At 35.8% G+C, this 22,204-nt stretch overlaps 1 protein-coding gene across 10 annotated transcripts in view; it reads left to right on the top strand.

Moving 5' to 3' along the window:
• Positions 1 to 22,204, top strand: part of kto (mediator complex subunit kohtalo) — a 37,928-nt gene that overhangs the window by 14,781 nt on the left and 943 nt on the right. Inside the window, exons 23-42 of one of the 10 annotated variants that reach the window (XM_070131402.1) lie at positions 804 to 956; positions 2,110 to 2,214; positions 2,381 to 2,502; positions 4,280 to 4,395; positions 6,015 to 6,168; positions 6,514 to 6,612; positions 6,790 to 6,974; positions 7,653 to 7,738; positions 7,876 to 8,186; positions 8,363 to 8,568; positions 8,713 to 8,842; positions 9,601 to 9,756; positions 9,908 to 10,056; positions 10,321 to 10,414; positions 10,689 to 10,829; positions 11,544 to 11,679; positions 14,326 to 14,460; positions 19,547 to 19,727; positions 19,969 to 20,392; positions 21,182 to 22,204. The exon at positions 21,182 to 22,204 is cut by the window's right edge and continues 943 nt beyond it. In XM_070131402.1, the coding sequence (XP_069987503.1) occupies positions 804 to 956; positions 2,110 to 2,214; positions 2,381 to 2,502; positions 4,280 to 4,395; positions 6,015 to 6,168; positions 6,514 to 6,612; positions 6,790 to 6,974; positions 7,653 to 7,738; positions 7,876 to 8,186; positions 8,363 to 8,568; positions 8,713 to 8,842; positions 9,601 to 9,756; positions 9,908 to 10,056; positions 10,321 to 10,414; positions 10,689 to 10,829; positions 11,544 to 11,679; positions 14,326 to 14,460; positions 19,547 to 19,727; positions 19,969 to 20,392; positions 21,182 to 21,679 (3,581 nt within the window). In that variant the 3' untranslated portion in view covers positions 21,680 to 22,204. Of the gene's footprint in view, positions 1 to 803; positions 957 to 2,109; positions 2,215 to 2,380; positions 2,503 to 4,279; positions 4,396 to 6,014; positions 6,169 to 6,513; positions 6,613 to 6,789; positions 6,975 to 7,652; positions 7,739 to 7,875; positions 8,187 to 8,362; positions 8,569 to 8,712; positions 8,858 to 9,600; positions 9,757 to 9,907; positions 10,057 to 10,320; positions 10,415 to 10,685; positions 10,830 to 11,543; positions 11,680 to 14,325; positions 14,461 to 19,546; positions 19,728 to 19,968; positions 20,393 to 21,181 lie in introns of all 10 variants that reach the window. The other 9 variants (XM_070131400.1, XM_070131404.1, XM_070131399.1 and 6 more) reach the window with 9 other exon arrangements.

The following is a 22,204-nucleotide window of genomic DNA, read 5'->3' as shown; positions in this document are numbered from 1 at the left end:
GCACCACTTGTCCTCCCCTATCCAGTACATGGGGCAATCAGCATTTTGCCTGCTTCAGTTTTTATAGAGACAGTTATTTGGCATTAGTTTGGATTAAATTCCTTTACAGTGTTTGGCAAACAAAAAAGTGTAAAAATGACTGGCATCAGTCTTTTCTTGATGTGATTTGGATGCAACATTCATTTTCAGGCATGCAAATGTTATTAGGGGTGCACTGGCTTAATGTTTATAACACATTTTTTATATTTTAAAGGCATGATTTAGATAGAAAAAAAAAATTGTACCTGCAACATTTGGTGAATATATGCTGAATATTGTGGTAGCTGTGTGTTTCTAAAAATTGCCAGATTTTGAACAACCACCCACATTTCAAAACTGGGTTTTAGTGAGTTCATCCCAAGTATTACAGGCTCTTGTTGATGAGCATATCCATAACTCAGGAAATTGGAGTTTCTGCCAGAAAATGCATCAGGAGCAGATCTTCCTGGTACTCAGATTTTCATCTTAGTAATTACAGATGAACTGGGTATACCGAAAAATTTAAGTCTGATTATGACAAGGGTGAAGATTAGAGGCAAGGAGGAGATAGGAGTTCCTTAAATATGGCTAGAATATATAGCAACCTTGATGTGACAAAGGGGATGTGCAAAGCATATTTTGCTTATATCAGTGAAAAAAATGTCATCTGACTTGTGTGACTGCGTTACTTCATGTGTGGAGGACGGAGATTGAGGCATAAATTTTAACCAATTTCTTGTTTCATTGTTTCTTTTCTTTTTTGTATGTTCTTGTAAACACTACAGATGCCCTGAATAAGCTTATCGCTGACAATAACCGCCCACCTCATACTGATATGGAATGGAGTGCTTATGGATGCAATACAAGAGATGACCTTGACAATATATTTAACTCTTTTGATGGAAGACATTTTAATATTTCGGGAACATTTCTCGGAGGTAGGTGGAGGGAAGCGGCTGAGGTGATTATTATGTGTTTTCCAAGTTTTTGCAATTTTTTGAAAACATCTTTAATTTTGTGCTTTGCGGAGTTAGAGAATGACTGAAAGCAGCGCTGCCTACGAATGTCAGTGTCTCACTTGGTTTGTGTGGATTTTATTACACAGCAGAGTGTTCATCTGCCTTTTGACAAGGAAAGTATAACCTGAGACATAATCTAAACATCTGAACCAAACTCTTGAACATGATATACCTTTTTTTCCACTTTTTAGAGTCTTTTATTTTTTATGTCAAATAAGTGAGTCTACATTACATCACTATATATGCAGTTTTAACATTTTCTGTCTAGACTTTTCATGTTTATTTTTTCTTTGTCATTTTTATGCTTTGCAGAGCTGGAACAGATGCGGGGCCTACATTGCATATGTCTTATGTGATTTGTGTGGATTATTGCACCATATTTTTTGAGTTTCTACACCATATCAATATTGATTTTTCTGACTACTCATACCATCTTTTGGTTTGTGGGGTTACAGTCTACCAATGTCATGCCATATTTCTTGAGTTTATATATATCATATCAGTATTGATTTATATGATTTGCTACACCATATTTTGATTTCTGTTTTTTAACACCATGTTTTTATACCAAACTTTGATTTTTGTCTTTTGTTTGAATGAGTGGATCTCTTCTAATGGTGGAGTGATTTTAAGATTTTCAGTAGTGTAGATATTTGATTAAGACAAAATAAGAAATGTTTAGTGGTCAGTATAGTTGTTGAGATAATTAGTTACCAGTATTTGAAATTGGTATTTTCACAAATTACCTGAGGAAAGATGAATGGTTACTCCCTTTATTGATAAACCATAGAAGAGAACCATATTATGAATTACATTATATGTACACCTATGGTGTGTTCTTTTTTCTTTTTCTTTCTCTTCTTTTCTTTTTTCTTATTTTTCTTTTTCCTCCTCTTTCTCTCTTTAAATATATCTATCTTTCATGTTTTAGGTTGCACTGATGATTTTCTCACCCTCATTGGTCCATCAGCTTAAAGTTACTTTATTCAAATAATGTCACAAGAATGCCAATACAGGAGACTTATATGTGAGGTGTACTGAACTACCCTCCATAATCCTCTTTTTTCTGCAGGTGAGGGCAACCCTGATGCAGAACCTGGTGCTCGTCTCACCTGCCACCTGCTCTTGAGGATCTTCAAGAGTGTTGACACACCTCAGCCCTCGCAGTACTCTGCTGGTATGTATTAGCGTGTGAGTGTGCATGTGAATGTGAGTGTGTCCTATTTCATATTTACAGTATGTAGTTATTCCATGATAAGTGAAGTGGATACTGCAGTTATAGATGTGGATATAGATATCCAGTCCATCTCTAATGTTTTGTAACTAGTCCACTTTTTACACAGGCTCTTCTCAAAGTGTCACAGCTGGCATGTCACAACGCAGCATACGACTCAGCTGTGACAGGCATCTGCTAGCTGCTGCACATACTGCCATTACACTCAGCCCTGTTCTTGCAGTCCTGAAGGTTGGAATACTTATTAGGTTTATTAGTCTGTATAATCAGTTTTATGCACTCTGGTGAATAATAGGTGCTGGTTTTGGGTCAGTCACTCTGAAAGCATTGTTGGATTATATATTCAGTATCAAAGAATGTTCTGATAAAATGCAGGTCAAGTTTGGTCTTGGTTACGATAAACTAGTTTTATGCCATGGACCAGGGATGTCAAACTCATAAGGCAAACTTTTAATCCTTTGTTGGCACTCAAGATGGTTGCTAAAATGAAAAGTGGTCGGCAAGGTGTTTTGAATTTGACATCTTTGCTGTAGACTGTAGACCAGACTATAGTCTTCTGCATATCCTATGCTCCAGCCCATATTCTTTAGTCTGACTTGAGCAAGGCAAAATGGGGTCATCATGATGTGATGTGGTTGTTAGACTCAAAACATGATTTTCAATTTCAATTAAATTTTCCATGTTTTCTTTATAGCATATGTACAATATTCACATTCTAATGCACATGGACACCCACACACTCAATGCATGCACACATGCACATATTCACACATTCTGTGAATATGTGCATGTGAATGAATATTTGCATATTCAAGGTAGAAATAGATCTTTTTATATGTATCAAGCACAGGGGATCCCAGTTATTTGTTGCCTATTATTCGCTATCCTGTTATTTTGTCATTTCACTCTCGTCACAAACATTTTGTTGATATGTTGTTATTCGTGTTTTACTATTTTGCCTTTAGAGTTCCAAAATGTTATAAACATATTCCTGCAAACACATAAAAACTGATAAAAAGTAAAAAAGATATATTTATATAAGAAACTACAATGTGAAATTAGATAAAGATTAAATAAGGACAAGAATTCCAAAATCTGTATACCTTCTGCTAAAGAGTATATGTGAACAAATTTCTATTTCCAAGCCGCAGATCCTGCTGCACCAGTAGTCAAAGGCATTGTTGGTTGTTGATGCTGATTTATTGGATTGCAAACCCACCAAAAACTTCTGTTGACATTTGTTGACACTAGAAAGCACATATTGATCATACCTATATTGTCTGTTGTCCTTGAGTTTGTGATGAATTTTTAAAGAATAACAATGTATTCTCAGCTGTTCTGACAACATGCAGTTACCTGGATGTTGGGTTATTAAGTATTTAACATTCCATGGGTAAAGTGAGCCCTTCCACTTCCCTGGTAGATAATGTGCCTGTCAAGGTGAGCACATATATACATAAGAAATATAGAATCATTTAGCATATTAGTATACCATTGACTAACTTGCAACTCCATCCCAGTGTACACACATTCTCAAAATAAAAGAAACTAGAAACACATTACCCTTCATTCTTTTATCAGTATTAACTTTCATTTGATGGAAATACATGTATTACTCTTTTTAGTATTATTTAGAATGTAGATGTAGACCATGTACTTCAGAAACCATTGATATCATGGTGGCACTTACCATTACACCAGTTATAATGCAATCATATGGAATATTGTGTATCATATTTGTCAGATTGTTATTTGCCATATTTTTCTTGTCTTTTGATGAATGGTAATGGGTCCCAGTCTATATTAATTTTATACTGTGGCAAAATAACTCACCTATACCAGAAAGCCTAATAATTATTAGTGTCAAGTAATCTTTTAAGGTTAATCAACTAATACAGTTCTTTTGGTATGGTGATGTAAGAAAGGATGTACATATAATGCAGAGGGTATATATACAATTCTTCAGCAATTAATAATAAGCATATTCACAGTCATGTTTAATTTCCAGGCCATGCTCATTGTAAGTGACGTGCTGAGTGGTCAGAGCAAGAGTCAGGCATCCATTTCTGACATTCTGGGAACCTCTGACATAGGCAGTGGTTCCAATGACTCTGACATGATGGGGTAAGTGGTACAGAGTGACACACTTGGACACATTTTTGGAAACTTTGCATTAAATGACACTTTATTATTATTATTATTTTTTTTTTTTGGAGGGGGGGGAAATCATTAACAAAAGATCATTACATGTGTTCTTAAGTACAGTTATGATGCACATCACACACTAAGGTATATGTTCTTATGGGAGATTAGTTATTGTTAGTATCAGGAAATTGATTTTTAATAGCCAACAACCATGCCTGGGAGAGGGCCTTCTTCAGGGAGAAACTATATAAAACTGCAAGAACCTATTCCTGCCCACTTATTGGCACTGAATAATACTAAATTATAAAAAAGTAACAAAAATAATACATTGTTACGTACTGCTACTGTTATTGCATAAAGTTTAAACTACCTGGTGAGACAAAATAGAATTTGCTTAACAAAAACAGTCTATTACCATCTTGATACAGCATAATATATGACAAATATAAACTTTTGGTCCATCCTTGCAATGTGAGGTAACCACATGAAATAGCCCACTTCCTTAAACTTCACCCGTGTGGAAGAATGAAAATCCTGCAGGAGCTCATGAATGAGCTCCTTCCCGAAGGCCCACTGTGTCAGTCATTCACCAAGTGATTTCTGCACTTATTACATGATCTAACAGTTGGCAAAAATATCTCCTGATAAGATGTTCCAGTCACCTACAACTCAGCTCTTTTTATTTTTGTTTAAATATTTATTAGTTATTATTATTATTATCTTATTTTTTATTTTATTTCATTTTATTAATTTTTTATTATGATGAGACATTTTTGTCATCTATCCTTGGACCAAACTTTTTTGTGACAACATGTCTATGTCACCTGGATCTAGCGGATTAAAGTGTTGGCATGTACAGGAAAGTGGGCTGTGTTTCACTGTGTGGATGATTTTTTAAAAAGAAATCCAAATAAATGTTTTGATATAATATAGATAATCACAGCATAAAAAGAAAGTGTTGCAATTGATTATTAACCCAATAACGCCAGGTAAAAAATTTGGCAAGTGTACGTGATTATGGGTTTATTGACGTTCATTTACAATTTCCTGTTTGTGCCCAGCTTGTTTGGTAGTTTGCAAGCAACATTAGGCATCTAAAAGCTTGCATTTTGATACATTTTTAAAAGTTATAAAATTTGTGAAGGTTTACTTTCACTTTAGGTGCTATTGCCTAAATGTTTTACCATAAAAGTAATGCGCTATTATTGGAGAAATCAAACTCCATCCGTTGAGCAGATGGTGTGTGATAGGTCATGGATTAGTGCTATCATTTATCATGCCATGGCATGTACATTCATGAAGTGGTTAAAAGTACTAATGAGCTTTTATTGTATGACTTGATGAATGTATGAATGCATGAGTTAGGGCATTCTTGTTCATGGGCAGTGAAGGTATATCGAAATAGCACTTGAATGAAAAGATAAACTCACTTTTCCAATGTCCCCTTATAGAAACAGTATTTGATATACGGTACCCAATCCAACATGCATTTTTCTAATAGATACACTGCATCAGTGGTTAAGCTACTTCACAAAAGATACATTAGGAGTTAGAACTGACCCCACTAATGAAACACTCTCTTTTACATTTACCAATAGGAAAGATGCAGACAAAGCTAGCCTAGCGGACTTTGCCCGTTATGCTCTCAGGCAGATCTGCTCACAGGAATGGGTTAGGGAACGTTGCCTCAAGATCCCAGAGGAACTGTGCAGTCCTGAGAACCTCCTTGACAGTACACTAACCCCAAAGCAGGTATGGGATTATTATATTTTTTGTATACCTACATTCCCAAAATAAGTTTCAGTGGATGTCAGTATCTAATGATGCAGATTGATGTATTTAATGATATTTTTAATTTTGTAGTTCTACTATTTATTTATGTTAAGTTTTTGTATAGAAAAATTCCCTGTATTTGGTATCTCATTCACAGTAAAACCTTTGCAAGTCTTGTCTTTTATTATGTATGGTCAAGCTTTTTAAAATATTTATATATTTTTTTACTGATCATGTATTTGGTAATAACTATCAAAAAAAAAAAAAAAAAAAAAAAAAATCTTTTGTAATATACCATAACTGACTTTCCAATACCTTTTGCAGGCACAACGTCTCTTACATCACATTTGTCACCCAGACTCTCCTAATATGCACAACGACACATCCCAGGACCAGCGTACTTGTATCTCCAATATTTTACAGGTATGGTAGAATAACCTAGACTTTCATTACCATGTGATGAATGGTTATGCAGTAAGCAAAATTTGAATGTTTAATTCTGAGTTATGTTTTACTCTGTCCTTTTTTCTAAAGTTAGTAAATTTAAGTAATTAAAATGGAGGATGCTTATATAATATTTTTTGTGTGTGTGGCTTTCAGGACCTTGATGAGTGGACCTTGCGCATATCATGGCTGGATTTGCACTTGATGTATGAGCAGCAGAAGTCCAACCCACAGGAACTGAATGCCTGGTTGGATAATGTTGCCCAGGCTGCCATTGAGGTGTTCCACTTGAACCATGACCAGAACCAGTCCTCCTTGTCTCACTCACTCTCAGGGCACAGGTCAGTAAGCCCCCTTTGGCTGCCTCCTTACATCTGAAATACATTTTTTTGTTTTACTTAAGTGACTAATGAGTGGAAAATTAGAAATACTATCAGTAGTTAAGTTTATTGTAGAAAGTATCTTGAGTGAAGTTGTGGTTCCTGGTGGTGGAGGTGGTAGGTGGGTATAAAGATGAGGAATAGTCAGTACCCCTGCTGGAGATGCGATCTGGTCAAACTCAGAGACAGCCAAGAGAGTTCAAGGATTAACCAGGGTTGTAGGAAGTGGTAATCAGTGTGTGTAAGAGGGAGACACTGATCAGTCCCATACATTCAGGCCTACTGCTGATTAGATGAAGATAGCGATGACTATTGGTCACTTGACTTAGTAGTGTAGCATGGAGCATTAGTCATGTGGCCAAGTATTGTGGGTTAATGGCATTGGTTCTGGCCACATGGTCTTAGTAAGCATTATGCAATAAGTGAGAGGAATTGTTGGATGCTGCAAGAGGCCAACTGGCTTATACCTTCATCTCTCTTCTTTTACTTTCTTTTTCACTTTCTTTCAGTCCACTTGCTGTAAAGTTTTCTTGTTTTTGATACATTTTTAGGTCCCACTTACTCTTCTTATTTTGTTTGATTCCTTTTGTTTTGGAGTGCAAAGGTATGAAAGTGATTGAGATGTTTTCCCTTTTGCAGGAATCCAAAACCTCAGTCTATATCCCTGGTTGCTCCACTCATCTCAAAACTTCCTAAAGTTCAGGGTCGTGTGCTCAAAGTTGCAGGTAAGTGTTGATACACTTCTTTTTCGTATTATAAAACAAATCCAAAGATTTAGTAAATTTGATATGGTAGGTAGTGGATGTGTAAGCAGATACTCATAATTTATATTTTAAGTCATGTTTTTCATTAACACTTTCAGGACAAGTGCTAGAGTCTGTGAACTTTGGTGCATATTCTGGAAACTCTAAGCCAACAGACGATGAAGCCACAACAGCTGATGGGCCTGTGTCGAGCCCTCCTCCAAGCCATAGCCAGCCTAGCAGTGTCAGCAGCAGCAATGGCATGGAGAACCCACCAGGAGGAAGATCCTTAGGGCACTGGCCTCTTGCTTCCCACAGGCCCTTCCTGCAGCTGGTACTGATGTGCCTTGATGGCCAGGATGATCAGCTGTCTGACTTACTCGAATCTCTGAGAACCCAACTCATGCAGTCTCTCTTTTCACCAAAAGAGGTGAGGACAAGTGGCACACCTTAAATATGATTTCTGATAGGTTGATTTGTCTTTTTGTTTAATGTTGGTAAGTGATTTGTTTTCATAGAAGGAACCTGGTATGAAATTATTATATGGTTGCATTATTTTTTAATTTCATTTAACAAACATAGTCAAACTGACCACTCATTGCACAGGAGAAGCCTGGGCCACTTCAGGTGACATTCCCTGAGGATGGACGCAGTCGTCAGTTGATGCTGGAGGCCCTGAGTCTCCGCTTTGCCCTTGTTGGAGGCCTCTTTGATGTAATCACATCCTCATACTCAAATTCCATCATTACTGAATGGGCTCTTCTCCTGGTCAACCTCATCATATTTGGAGTTATTGATCTGACTAATAATAGGTTAGTGGGTTATGAACAATAAGTATATTGTGGTTTTAGGTAAATATGTTTGATATGTCTTTATGGATTTTAACAAGTAAGGAAGATTGCAAATACATAAGTTTTCTGACAAAAATTTAAATTGCTTTCCTAATTACCCAACAGTGAGTTGTTCAATACAGTACTGGACATGCTGGCAACCCTTATCCACTCCACATTAATGTCAGATGCACAGTCTGACTCCCGGGAGGAAAACAGGCGCCATTATTATAACCTTGTCAAAAAGATCAAGAAGGTATTGTACTCATTGGTTAGAAGTGCATTCTTTCTGTTTTTGCTTTTGTTTTTATTATTATTATTATTATTATTATTATTATTATTATTATTATTATTATTATTATTATTATTATTATTATTATTATTATTATTATTATTATTATTATTATTATTATTATTATATTATTACTCTTATTACTCTTATTATTATTATTATTATTATTATTATTATTATTATTATTATCATTATTGTTATTATTATTATTATTATTATTACTTTTACTTTTACTTTACTTCATATTTTGTTTACCTTTGCTAGTCTTCTCATCTTAAAAGCAAAACTTAGGTAATTGGACTTAAACCATTTTTTGGCTTGTATGATAGATACCTGAGTATTAAATGTCTACAATATATGACCACAGAAGAAAGAAAAATACTTAATTCAGTTTAATTAGAAAAAAAAAAATAATAAAAAAAAAAAATAATAATAATAATAAAAAAAAGTTATAATTGATTACAACAGCTGCTAAATATCATTTTTTAGGGCTTAAGAGAAAGTATGATATATATGGAGGAAGAGAGTGTTTAATTTGAACCAGCTACATTTCCTTTTTTGCTTTTGATTATTGATGATATAATTTTAGAGTGGCCCATTCCTGATAATGGGGATAATGATACAATAGCTTTAACAGAATATCCAGACAAGTAGTAGAAATATAAATAGACTTTTGGTACACAGTGTAATGAATAACATCAATTGCAAATCACCATTTGCAGGAAATAGGTGAACGCAACAATGTGTCATTGCGACTGGTTCGACAGCTGATCCCATTGCCGAAACTACAGGCTGAGGTGATCACACTTGAGCCCTGGGGTTCTGTCACAGATACAAAGGGCAACAGACTCCAGGAGTTTGACAAGGACAAAAAGCATGTAAGTGCACTGCTATTCAGTATTTAGAATATTTGTATACATTTCTTTCTCTTTTAAGAAGGGAAGATTATAGAGCTAAATATGTGACCAAATCAGACTGTTGGATGACAAAGAATTGAAAAGAGTATCAAGAAATTTTCCAATTTCTAAGGGTCTTCAAGCAGCAGAGAAACAGAAGTTGAGTCCATGGGATCTCCTTGATGGCCACCGCAACCCTGCGCCACTCTCCTGGGCTTGGTTCGGTGCCACACGGCTCGAAAGAAAACCCCTTAAGTATGAAGAGGCTCACAGGCTGTTGAGGCAAGTGCACTTGAGTCTTTCTCAAAGTTTTGTAATCTGTGTTTATTATTTTTTTTAAGGTTTAATTTCTTGACTTCTTTTTCTTATTCGTTATCTGTCTCAGGTCCAGTCTTGTTCTTCCTTTCTGTCTGGCTGTCTTGTCTCATTTCTATCTATCTCTGTTACAGTCTGTCAACCTCGTTTTGCCGCTGTCTGTCTTTGTCCCCTTATATCTTGAAATTCTTAACATCATATTCTTTGTCTCATTTTGATTCGTCCCAACAGGTTCCACACGCACTCTATGAAGAAACCCCTTGCATATTACCTGGAGCCCCCACCCCTCCCTCAGGAGGCACTTGAACCTGTACCTGATAAGCAGGTGAGTGCTTCTCAAATTTGGAAGTTTTCCAGATATTCCTTATTGATTGAAAAAAAGGTTTTAAACTGTCAAGTATTAATGTTCACAAGGGTTTTTTTTTTCCAGAATTATATTTTTTGTCACATGTTTTCCTTTTATCTCCACATATGTTCCTTCCTCAGTGTCCCCAAATTTTTACCTATTCTCTTCTATATCCTCCACCTTATGACACACTTATAACTGTTTTATAAATTTCCCTATTACCCTAAATGACCTCTCCTTCTGCCAACAGCAGGTGAAAGAAGAGGTAAAGGCACCTGACACTCCAACCTCCTCTGACCAGTCTCCCCGTGGTGTGGCCAAGCGAGGTGGCAAGACCCAGCGGAATAGACGACGCCAACCCAGACAGGTTGCCAGTGTCACCAACATGGCTAGTGTAATTATTGACCCTATTAACAGTACTTCTACTTTGATGAATTGCTTTTTTTTATGGTTATTTTGTTTCAAATTTCTATAGTTTTTTTGTTGTTTGTTTTTGCTACTTTTTAGGTATTTGAAGATTATAATTTAGGGAGGGTGAAGAAAAATGCACATATGTATATATACTCTTATTATATTTATGTATACATAATGTTCTTTATCGTGTCCTTTCTATCTATATCAGGTCAGTACTACTAAAGTACTATTGCTCTACTTTCATGAGGGTGGTTTGGCTTATTAACCACACTAACAATCCCTCCACTGACACCTGCAAGAGGATTGTTTCTCTTGTAGTTTTCCCTTTTTTTAATCTATTTTCCATGTAATGTCAAAGTTGGGTTATCCTGTATATAAAATTATAATTTTTTATAGGAAATATCAGGAAGCATTGCCCTCAAGCCGGTATTTGTTTGTTCTGAGGATGTAGTTATTGCTGACAGAGGTTGAAATACTCATGATGAAATTGAACAAAGGAAAAATATATTTTTTTCATCTTCCATAGAAGAGAACACAGTAGAACATAGGATTATTCTTCTCGTACTTGGATGGCAGTGGACTATAATCTGGAAATGCATTGTCGATCAGGGAAGACAGTGCACTAAAATCTGCTTAATTTTATCTTTCATGAAAAGCAGTGCAATAGCACTTAGACTCTTTGTCTCCTACACAGTCAACTATGCAGGCAATGCCCTATCAGAGTCCAGGGTTCAGTGGACCAGCACCCAATCAGTGGGGGTCAGGCTTTGGCCAGCAACAGCCTCCTCAGCAGCAGCAGCCATTCTACTCTCAGCAACCCTTGCCTCCAGGTAAGTACATCATAGTGAAAAGCTTATATTTCTGTCAATATCTTTATTTATGTTTTTGTCTTGATTCACTTGAAGAGAAACACTATTCAAAAATCTGCTTAGCAAAGAAAGAAAAGGTGTTTTGGCAGCACTAGACTTTTTTTTTTTACACCAGGTGTCCCAAAGACAGTCTTCTCCAAACAGTTCTTGTTCATCATGGGAACAGCTGTCTGCTGAATTTCTTTTCTTTTCAATTTCTTATGTAAACTTAGTATCTGCTCTTTTATAAGTAAGTTTTATTCTGAAAAGAGAGATATTGTCATATGCACTGAAAAGAGATATTGTTATATCCACTGAAAAGAGATATTGTCATAGCCACTGAAAAGAGATAGTATTGTCATATTCACTGAAAAGAGAGATGTTATCATATCCACGGAAGAGTATTAGGTCTGGTGGCAGAATTGTCATATATTACGGTAAATAATAGTTTTATTGTTTTCAAAGAATCAAGGACCATCAACAATTCTAGTTCTCTTTCTCTTAAAAAATCTAGACAGTTTTACTACTGTCCATTTATTGAACACTTTTGCTTTAATGTTTTATGGTTTAGTAGGTGTTTGTCACTTCCCTAATTAAACCAGTGCCTCTAGGCTAGTTAAGGTGTTAAGCAGCCTAAATTTTGGGACTTGTACACATAGTAAACATATAGGCAACTGGTGTGTATTTTTGTGTCTTACTCTGCAATGATAATGTCTTGGCTTGTGGATTTGATACAAACAAATTTTAACCCATTGGATCTGATCGATGTGACTATCATGTCATGAAAAATATTTTGGCTCAGGGCTAGGCGATGGGAATATGCTGTCATGGAAGAATTTGGCTGAAGGCTGTGATGCTAGGAATATCCTCTCATGAAAAATTTGGTTGAAAGCTGGAGCAATGGGAATGATTTACCATTAGTGCACAAAGCTCTTGGTGGAAGATTAGACTCAGTGGGCATTTAGGAAGGTGCTCTTGCATTATTTCCACCAGCAAATAAGAGTGGAATGAACCATCAGTGAGCCATAGCTGGAAGAGTGTTGGCCCCAGGGAGGACACTGTTTCCATACTCAGGATCCTGTTCCTGCCCATTGTGACTAGTATTGCAGGGTGTTACAGAAAATTTGATGATGTACAAACAAGAAATAATACAAATAAAATGTTTCTTATTGTTATTGTTTTCAATAGAATAGTAGTATACTACGTAGAGAGATTGTCTGTGCCAGAAAAACAGTCTATTATCATCTTGATACAGTATATCAAATAACAAATATAGACCATGGAAACTGGCAAAAAAACAAAAGATACTTAAACAAAGGGGAGGCAAGGAGGCTATATACCACACACAGGTCACACACCTGGGAGAATCCCAGCTCGAGCAAGCCCAATGCCTGGATTTTAGTCCACATATTGGGTACAATGCACCCAGATCCAATGGGTTAAATAATGAGGCCTCAAGATTAATTTTTGGGGTTTAAATTCATTGTAAAAGTACCCAGCCATCACTTTGCAAAGTTTGCATGGACAAAGTAATAGAAGCATGACATGTCCAGAAAGACAACCATTCTTGCCATAGAGTGACATAAATGTCATCTGGAGACAAAGGGTTAAGATGTGTGGCACTGGATGAGGTCTTTAATGCCTAAGATATGATTAATCTCTGTGTTGGATTCCATTGCTTGTTATTATTTTTTTCTTTTCCATCCTCATATCCACACATTTAATTCTTGGAAAGGATTCACTCATTGAGAGGACTCTTCCATATATGTCGAGAAATGTGCTCAAACTGATTGGTAGGAGTGAGAGATACTTTTAGATACTTCTGTCCTTGCAGGGATTTTTTTTATTGATTCATCCACTTTTGTATCTAGAATTTTCCTTTGTTCAGTGTGACACATCCTTCTTCCTGTGCAAGAGTGTAGTGCTTATGTAATGTGAAAGACAAAAGTCTTTTATTGTTGCCTTTTTATAGAGAAAGGAATATTAGGTTTGTTTAAGAATTAAGGTAATATATCTGTGTGTGGGTGTGTCTGTCTGTCTTTCTGTGTGCTTATTATTGCTAATGATGATGAATTTATGAAGCGGCCACTTGTCACCTTCCTTTTTCAGGAAATCTTTGTGATTCTGTGGATTTGGAGAAAAAAAAATTTGTTTGCATGAAAGTGTGGATGGTGACTGTGTAAAAGAAAGTACAATTTGTAAAATGTTTTGCTTTATGGTTAAGCCAGTAAATTTCAAATAACAAGACCTATTATTATAATGACAATACTTTAAAGTGTAAATACTGTTAATTTATTTTGACTGTTTTTTCTTTCTTTCTTTCTTTTAGGGATGAGATTAGTGTTTTGCATGATTATTGTCAGTCTGAGCCTTGTGTATGTATCCAACTTTTTTTTTTTTTTTTCTTTCTTCCTTTTTCTTTTTTTTTTTTTTTTTTTTTACTCTGTCACTGTCGACCCCATGCGCTCCATATCATGTAAAACACCAAATAAAAAGTAGAAAGATAATAGTGCTACAGACTTAGTTGCTGTTAGTTGATGTGGCCAGATAGTGTGTTAGCTTTGGCCGGGCACTACCTGTGTTTGTCTCTTTGTCTTTTTCTCTCTCTCTCTCCTCTCATTCCCACAGAAAATTGGACAAATACAAGCAATCACACACTTAGGAATAATGTGGCCAGTAAAGATGATGGCAAAGCAGCTGCGAGGAAAGGATCAGACTATGACCTTAGCATTAGTAAATCGCGTAACCATGACTCGTCGGAAGGTACTCCTTGCAAATGGAAATGGTCTTTCCCCCGTGCCCCATTTTTTTCAGTTTGAGATATTTGCTTTTTTTGTGTTTGCTGCTTTGTGTTATAAAACTATATTTTTCATTTATGTTTTATATTTATATATTTTTTATTTATTTCATAGATTTTTTGTTTTGTTTTTGTTTTTGGTAGGTGTGAGAATGTTACTAACTACCTACTTACTGCTTCTGCTCTGATCCTGGTGGAGAGAAGAGATGAAGCAAAAGATCTAGGCTTCTCACATTTGTGTTGGCATTGATAACAAGAACAACTTGTTTCACTTGATTTCAGTTATGGTGTTGAAGGAATTGCGCATCATAAATTGCGTATGGTTAAGATCCAACAAGAGCTGGCTAGAATGTACTTGCCTTGTGCCTCTTCTGAGAGTGAGTGTGTGTGTGTGAGCGAGTGAGTGAGTGTGTGAGTGTGTGTGTGTGTGTATAAGTGAGTGTGTGTGTGTGTGTATAAGTGAATGTGTGTGGGTGTATAAGTGAATGTGTGTGGGTGTATAAGTGAGTGTGTGCAGGTGTATAAGTGAGTGTGTGTGGGTGTATAAATGAGTGTGTGAGTGAGTGAGAGTGTGCGTGTGTGTGTGTGAGAGTGTGTGTGTGTGAGTGAGCGTGACTGAGTGAGAGTGTGTGTGTGTGAGTGAGTGTGAGTGTGTGTGTGTGTGTGTATGTGTGTGTGTGTGTGTGTGTGTGTGTGTGTGTGTGTGTGTGTGTGTGTGTGTGTGTGTGTGTGTGTGTGTGTATGTATGTATGTATGTATGTATGTATGTATGTATGTATGTATGTATGTATGTATGTATGTATGTATGTGTGTGAGAGAGAGAGAGAAAGAGAGAGAGAGAGAGGGAGAGAGTGAGTGGATGGGTGAGTGCGTCTGTGTGAGTGAGAGTGGGAGTGAGTGAGTGAGTATGTGAGTTGAGTGTGTGTGTGGGGGGGGATGAGAGAGAGAGAGAGAGAAAGAGAGAGAGAGTGATAGAATGTGTGAGAGTGAGTGTGCGTAAGTGTGTTTGTGCGTAAGTGTGTATGTGCGTAAGTGTGTATGTGCGTAAGTGTGTATGTGCGTAAGTGTGTATGTGCGTAAGTGTGTGTATGTGCGTAAGTGTGTGTATGTGCGTAAGTGTGTGTATGTGCGTAAGTGTGTGTATGTGCGTAAGTGTGTGTATGTGCGTAAGTGTGTGTATGTGCGTAAGTGTGTGTATGTGCGTAAGTGTGTGTATGTGCGTAAGTGTGTGTATGTGCGTAAGTGTGTGTATGTGCGTAAGTGTGTGTATGTGCGTAAGTGTGTGTATGTGCGTAAGTGTGTGTATGTGCGTAAGTGTGTGTATGTGCGTAAGTGTGTGTATGTGCGTAAGTGTGTGTATGTGCGTAAGTGTGTGTTTGTGCGTAAGTGTGTGTATGTGCGTAAGTGTGTGTATGTGCGTAAGTGTGTGTATGTGCGTAAGTGTGTGTATGTGCGTAAGTGTGTGTATGTGCGTAAGTGTGTGTATGTGCGTAAGTGTGTGTATGTGCGTAAGTGTGTGTATGTGCGTAAGTGTGTGTATGTGCGTAAGTGTGTGTATGTGCGTAAGTGTGTGTATGTGCGTAAGTGTGTGTATGTGCGTAAGTGTGTGTATGTGCGTAAGTGTGTGTATGTGCGTAAGTGTGTGTATGTGCGTAAGTGTGTGTATGTGCGTAAGTGTGTGTATGTGCGTAAGTGTGTGTATGTGCGTAAGTGTGTGTATGTGCGTAAGTGTGTGTATGTGCGTAAGTGTGTGTATGTGCGTAAGTGTGTGTATGTGTGTGTATGTGCGTATGAGTGTGTATGTGCGTGTGAGTGTGTGAGTGTGAGTGTGAGTGTGAGTGTGAGTGTGAGTGTGTGTGTGTGTGTGTGTGTGTGTGTGTGTGTGTGTGTGTGTGTATGTGTGTGTGTGTGTGTGTGTGTGTGTGTGTGTGTGTGTGTGTGTGTGTGTGTGTGTGTGTGTGTGTGTGAGTGAGAGAGAGAGAGAGAGAGAGAGAGAGAGAGAGAGAGAGAGAGAGAGAGAGAGAGAGAGAGAGAGAGAGAGAGAGAGAGAGAGAGAGAGAGAATGAGTGAGTGAGTGAGTATGTGAATTGAGTGTGAGTATGTGAGTTGAGTATGTGTGTGTGTGTGTGTGTGTGTGTGTGTGTGTGTGTGTGTGTGTGTGTGTGTGTGTGTGTGTGTGTGTGTGTGTGTGTGTGTGTGTGTGTGTGTGTGTGTGTGTGTGTGTGTGTGTGTGTGTGTGTGTGTGTGTGTGTGTGTGTGTGTGTGTGATAGAGTGAGTGAATGTGTGACTGTAACTGTGTGAGAGTGAGTGAGTGAGTGAATGAGTGTTTGAGTATGAGAGAGGAGACTATGACTGAGTGACTGCCTGTGAGGTGTAGATATGTAGTGCATGCAATATTACATGCAATCCATGTAATATTAAAGCTGTGTGGTTTACGCAGCAAGCCATGTGCATATTGAGCTTGTTTAGTAGGCAGCTTGCAGATTTACTCTTTGTTTTGAATTAGATGCTTACTCTCAATCTTACATTCACAACCACAATCATTCTCTCTTCTCACTCATTGTTCACTCCCCACACATCATGCCTCCCACCCTTTTCATACATTTTGGTTCTGAGTAACCACATTTACAATCATCAGTACTATATAGCATTGTGTGCCCCTCACCCCCCCCCCCCTGTGTGCTGAGCTTCTGTTAACACAAGAACAATCTTTTAACTGTGATGCAAGGCCAGAAAAGTAGGTGCTACCCCTTAGAGTGTGCTGTGTGGAAAGGACTCATAGCTACTTCTGTCCATGGCCTAAGCATCTGTTCTTCCACGGCCTGGATAAGCCCTGCATCTTATTCTGTAGTCTGGATGACAATGATGGTGATGCTGATGCTCATGACATTGGTAATGACGATGGCCTCAATAATGCTGCTGATGACATTGTTATTGTTGATGATGATGGCTTTGATGCTGATGATGGTGATGACACTGATAACATTAGCAGTGTTAGCGATGGCTTTCGGCTGCTGCTGACATGGCACTTGTTCAGGCAGTCTGGACGGGACCTGTACAGTGAATCTTGTGTTCTTGTGACCTGGTGTGTCTTTGCTTCTCTGCAGTTTGTGCGTGTTTCCTCTCTCTATGTTTCGTGGTGTTGAGGAGGAATGTGTAATTCTTGCCTCTCTCCCTCTTGAATGAGAAGTTAGGACGGCCTTCAGTGTCTTTCATTAAGTACTGTTAGTTAGTCTTATCATGTTTGTGATGTTGTTACTGTTAACATTATGGTTGTTATTATTATGAAATGCATTTATGGTTGCTAATGTTTTTATGCACTGATTATTTTTAAAGAATGATGATTGTATCGATGTTCACAAATTTGATGTAACTGTCATTAGTATTGTTGTTATTATTATTGTTAATCATTTTTATTATTATTATTATTATTTTGTTATTTTAATATTATTATTATTATTATTATTATTATTATTATTATTATTATTATTATTATTATTATTATTATTATTATTATTATTATTATTATTTTGTTATTTTGTTATTTTGTTATTTTATTATTATTATTATTATTATTATTATTATTATTATTATTATTATTATTATTATTATTATTATTATTATTATTATTATTATTATTATTATTATTATTATTATTATTATTATTATTATTATTATTATTATTATTATTATTATTATTATTATTACTATTATTATTATTACTATTACTATAATTGTTATTGTTATTATTGTTCTTCTTCATATTATTATTATCATTATCATCATTGTTATTAGCATTATTTTTGTTAATATTTTTATTATTACTATTGTTATCATTATCATTAGCATCATTATTATTGTTAATATTGATATTTATTATTATTACCATTGTTATTATTTATTATTGTTATTGATATTATTATTTTAATTATTTTGATTAGTTTTTATTATTTGTTATTATTATTATTATTGTTGTTAATATGATTGTTATCATTATTATTATCATTATCATAATCATTATTATTATTTTTATTATTATTATTATTATTATTATTATTATTATTGTTATTATTATTGCTGTTGCTATTATGTTATTTGTTATTATAATTATTATAATAATAATAATAATAATAATAATAATAATTATTATTATTATTATTATTATTATTATTATTATTATTATTATTATTATTATTATTATTATTATTATTATTATTATTATTATTATTATTATTATTATTATTTTTATTATTATTATTATTATTATTATTATTATTATTATTATTATTATTATTATTATTATTATTATTGTTATGATTGTTATTGTTATTGTTATTGTTATTATTATTGTTATTATTACTATTATTATTACTATCATTATTATTTTTATTTTGTATGATTATAATAATGATGATAATGATATTAACAATGATAATAATATTGATGATATTATTATTATTATTATTATTATTATTATTATTATTATTATTATTATTATTATTATTATTATTATTATTATTATTATTATTATTATTATTATTATTATTATTATTATTATTATTATTATTATTATTATTATTATTATTATTATTACTATTATTATTACTATTAATTATTATTATTATTGATATTATTATTATTATTATTGATATTATTATTGTTATTGTTTTATTATTATTATTATTATTATTATTATTATTATTATTATTATTATTATTATTATTATTATTATTATTATTATTATTATTATTATTATTATTATTATTATTATTGTTATTGTTATTGTTATTATTATTATTATAATCTTGTCATGATCATCATCATTGTTATTATTATTATTATTATTATTATTATTGTTGTTGTTGTTAATGTTGTTATTATTATTATTATTATTATTATTATTATTATTATTATTATTATTATTAGCATTATTAGCATTATTAGCATTATTAGCATTATTAGCATTATCATTATTATGATTATGACCTTCACTATTTTAGATAATTTTTATTGTCTCCCATATCTGTTATAAAATTGCCTCCTTTTCACAGCAGGTGGAACAAGGTTCCAGTCTGCCATATCCAACAGCCGAGTGGCCATCCGCAACATGCTGGGGCAGCGGCAAGTGAGCGGACCTCCCACTATGATGCCAGGGCAGCCCACTGGTCAGGCCTTCAACAACATGCCTGGAGGACCCATGGGCGCCATGGCTCGGCAGGGACCCATGATGAGGTACAGTTGCTTCCCTCTCCCTCTCTTTCTTTCCCTCTCCATGTCGCTATCCCTATCCCAGTCCCACTCCCTTTCTTTTTATGTCAGATTATTTGAGTAAGGAAGAAGTGTGTGCTAGATTGAAAAAGGCAGTCTAGCTTTTATTCCCATGTTGGAGTAATTCCAGCAATATGGATCCATTGGCAATTTGAGAAATCTTACTTGAATTACAATTCTTAATTTATTTATACATCTGTTACAGACCAGGACTGCGTGCGAGCCTGCAAGGGCCCCAACAGGGGCCAATGTATGGGGCAGGAGGAGGAATCCAAGGTGGTCCCATGCCCCAAGGTATGCCAGGCCAAGGGGGCCAGATGTACTCTGCCATGGGTGCTGCTGGAGGACCCCCTGGTGGGCCCACAGGACCAGGCCAGGCAGGCATGTCACAGTACAGCTCCTATCAGCAAGGTCCCATTACTGGTGGGCAAATGATGAACCAGGGTCCAGGTGGAGCTAATGTTCCCACTGGTCCTGGTGGTCCCACAGGAAACATGATGGGGCAGGGATACCAACCTGGGTATCAGGCCAATCCTGCCATGATGGGTATTCGGCAGCAGCAGCCAGGTGGCTACATGGGGCAAGGCATGACGCAGTCACAGATCGTCCAACGTCCTCAGTACATACAGGTATTGTGGTTAATGCAGTGCTCTCTGTTTGTACTTCTGCCTGTCTTGACTGATATTTATATGAAATTCCGAGGTCTTGCAATAAAATGGTGAATGATGTATCACTTTAATCATATTGATTTTTAACCATAAAGTTACTTTTGTTTGAAGTAACAGTTATGCAATTATGGAGATGTTTCACACTATCACTTTTTCTGTTTTTTTATTGATTGTCTGTTTTTCACTTCCACTCTCATTATACCTGAATGTGATATATCCCAGTCAAATGATAACTATTGTTTTCACTGGAGAATTTTCCACTGACTTCTTGTTCAAATCATAAGCTGTAATTGATAATCACTATATTAATGCAAAACAAAGCAACTTTTATCATGAAATAATTTGAAAAGACAAGCTGAAGTAAATGTAATATAAGATAATTGGCAAAATTCTTTCTTGTATTTATCATTTTAAGAAATACAAGACTATTAGTCCCCCTGAGACCTGAGTCAAAAATATACACTCTTGTTCTCTTCTTTTCAACTAAGAGTGTACCCAAGTACATTTTTGTGCACACCTCAAAGTAATTTATATTCTTGTAGCCTTAATAATGTTGATCATTGCAAGATCTTATGTAGGGGTAAGAGCCAATGTATATTTACAAACACTTTTGTTTGACTAGTTTGGTAGTTTTATCACAAGTGTGACTGCATGTCAAAAAGAGAAAAAAAGAAGAAAAAGTATCTGGAGCATAAAAAGATATATATATAACACTAGCTTAAAATTGATATCTTGATGCTTTTGTTTCAGGGTCCAGGTGGCAATGGCAGTATGGGCATGATTGGCAGTGGTCAAGGGTATGCAAGACCAGGCATGCAGCCCATGGGTCAGACCATGGGGCCAGGGGCACAGTCAATGGGCCCAGGCCAAACTATGGGTCCTGGACAGTCCATGGGCCCAGGTCAGTCCATGGGTCCAGGGGGACAGAGCATCAGTAGCCAAGGAATGGGCCCAGGGGGACACCCCATGGCACAGGGGAATGCCTCTATGATCCGCCAGAGGATGATGATGCAAGGAGGACCCACCAGTGAAGGTCAGACAGGGCCTGGAGGACCAGGACAGGGAGGAACACTACTATCACACCTCCAGAGGCCGATGGGAGGGGTACAGCAGCAGCAGCAGCAACAGCAGCAGCAACAGCAGCAACAACAGCAACAGCAGCAGCAGCAGCAACAACAGCAGCAACAGCAACAAATGCTACATCCAAGTTCACAAGGAATGGGATACCCTCAGCCTCCTCCATACTAAAAGCTATCATCAATGTAAATTTTTTTTAAATGGTTCATTTGACATTTTTAGCATTGTGACCATATGTGGCATTGGTTTATTTCATTGTCTAGACAAAATATTTTTTTTAGATATATTTTTCCTTATTGACACTGTTGCTAAGAGCAACATGGTCTTGGTCTTAACTCTCATGATATATCTCATTTTTTAATTAGGGAAGACTGCAGGCTCTCACTCAGCCTGCCATTGTGAGATGAGATGAATACTAACTCTCTAACTTGGACTGGCATTGAACAATATATCGGACTGGCATTCTTGATGAATTAATTTACTGATTTACATATTTATTTTCAGGCTTTTGAATTCCTTTTCTCAGTTTTATACATTTTGAATTCTGACTTCTATTTGTATATTTTTGTATATTTCATATTTGTTGACTTTGCATTATAGGCAAAGATATAAAAAATAATAAGAAATCTACTTATTCATCTTAGTTCCTAAAACCAGTGTCTTTAATAATTTAAATGAGCTTACCCCTTTGCAGCT

Source organism: Penaeus vannamei, chromosome 16 (genome assembly GCF_042767895.1).
Source record: "Penaeus vannamei isolate JL-2024 chromosome 16, ASM4276789v1, whole genome shotgun sequence".
NCBI classification, from domain to species: Eukaryota; Metazoa; Arthropoda; class Malacostraca; order Decapoda; family Penaeidae; genus Penaeus; species Penaeus vannamei.
The sequence above is the reverse complement of the archived record's forward strand: the minus strand, read 5'-3'. Positions and strand labels throughout refer to the sequence as shown.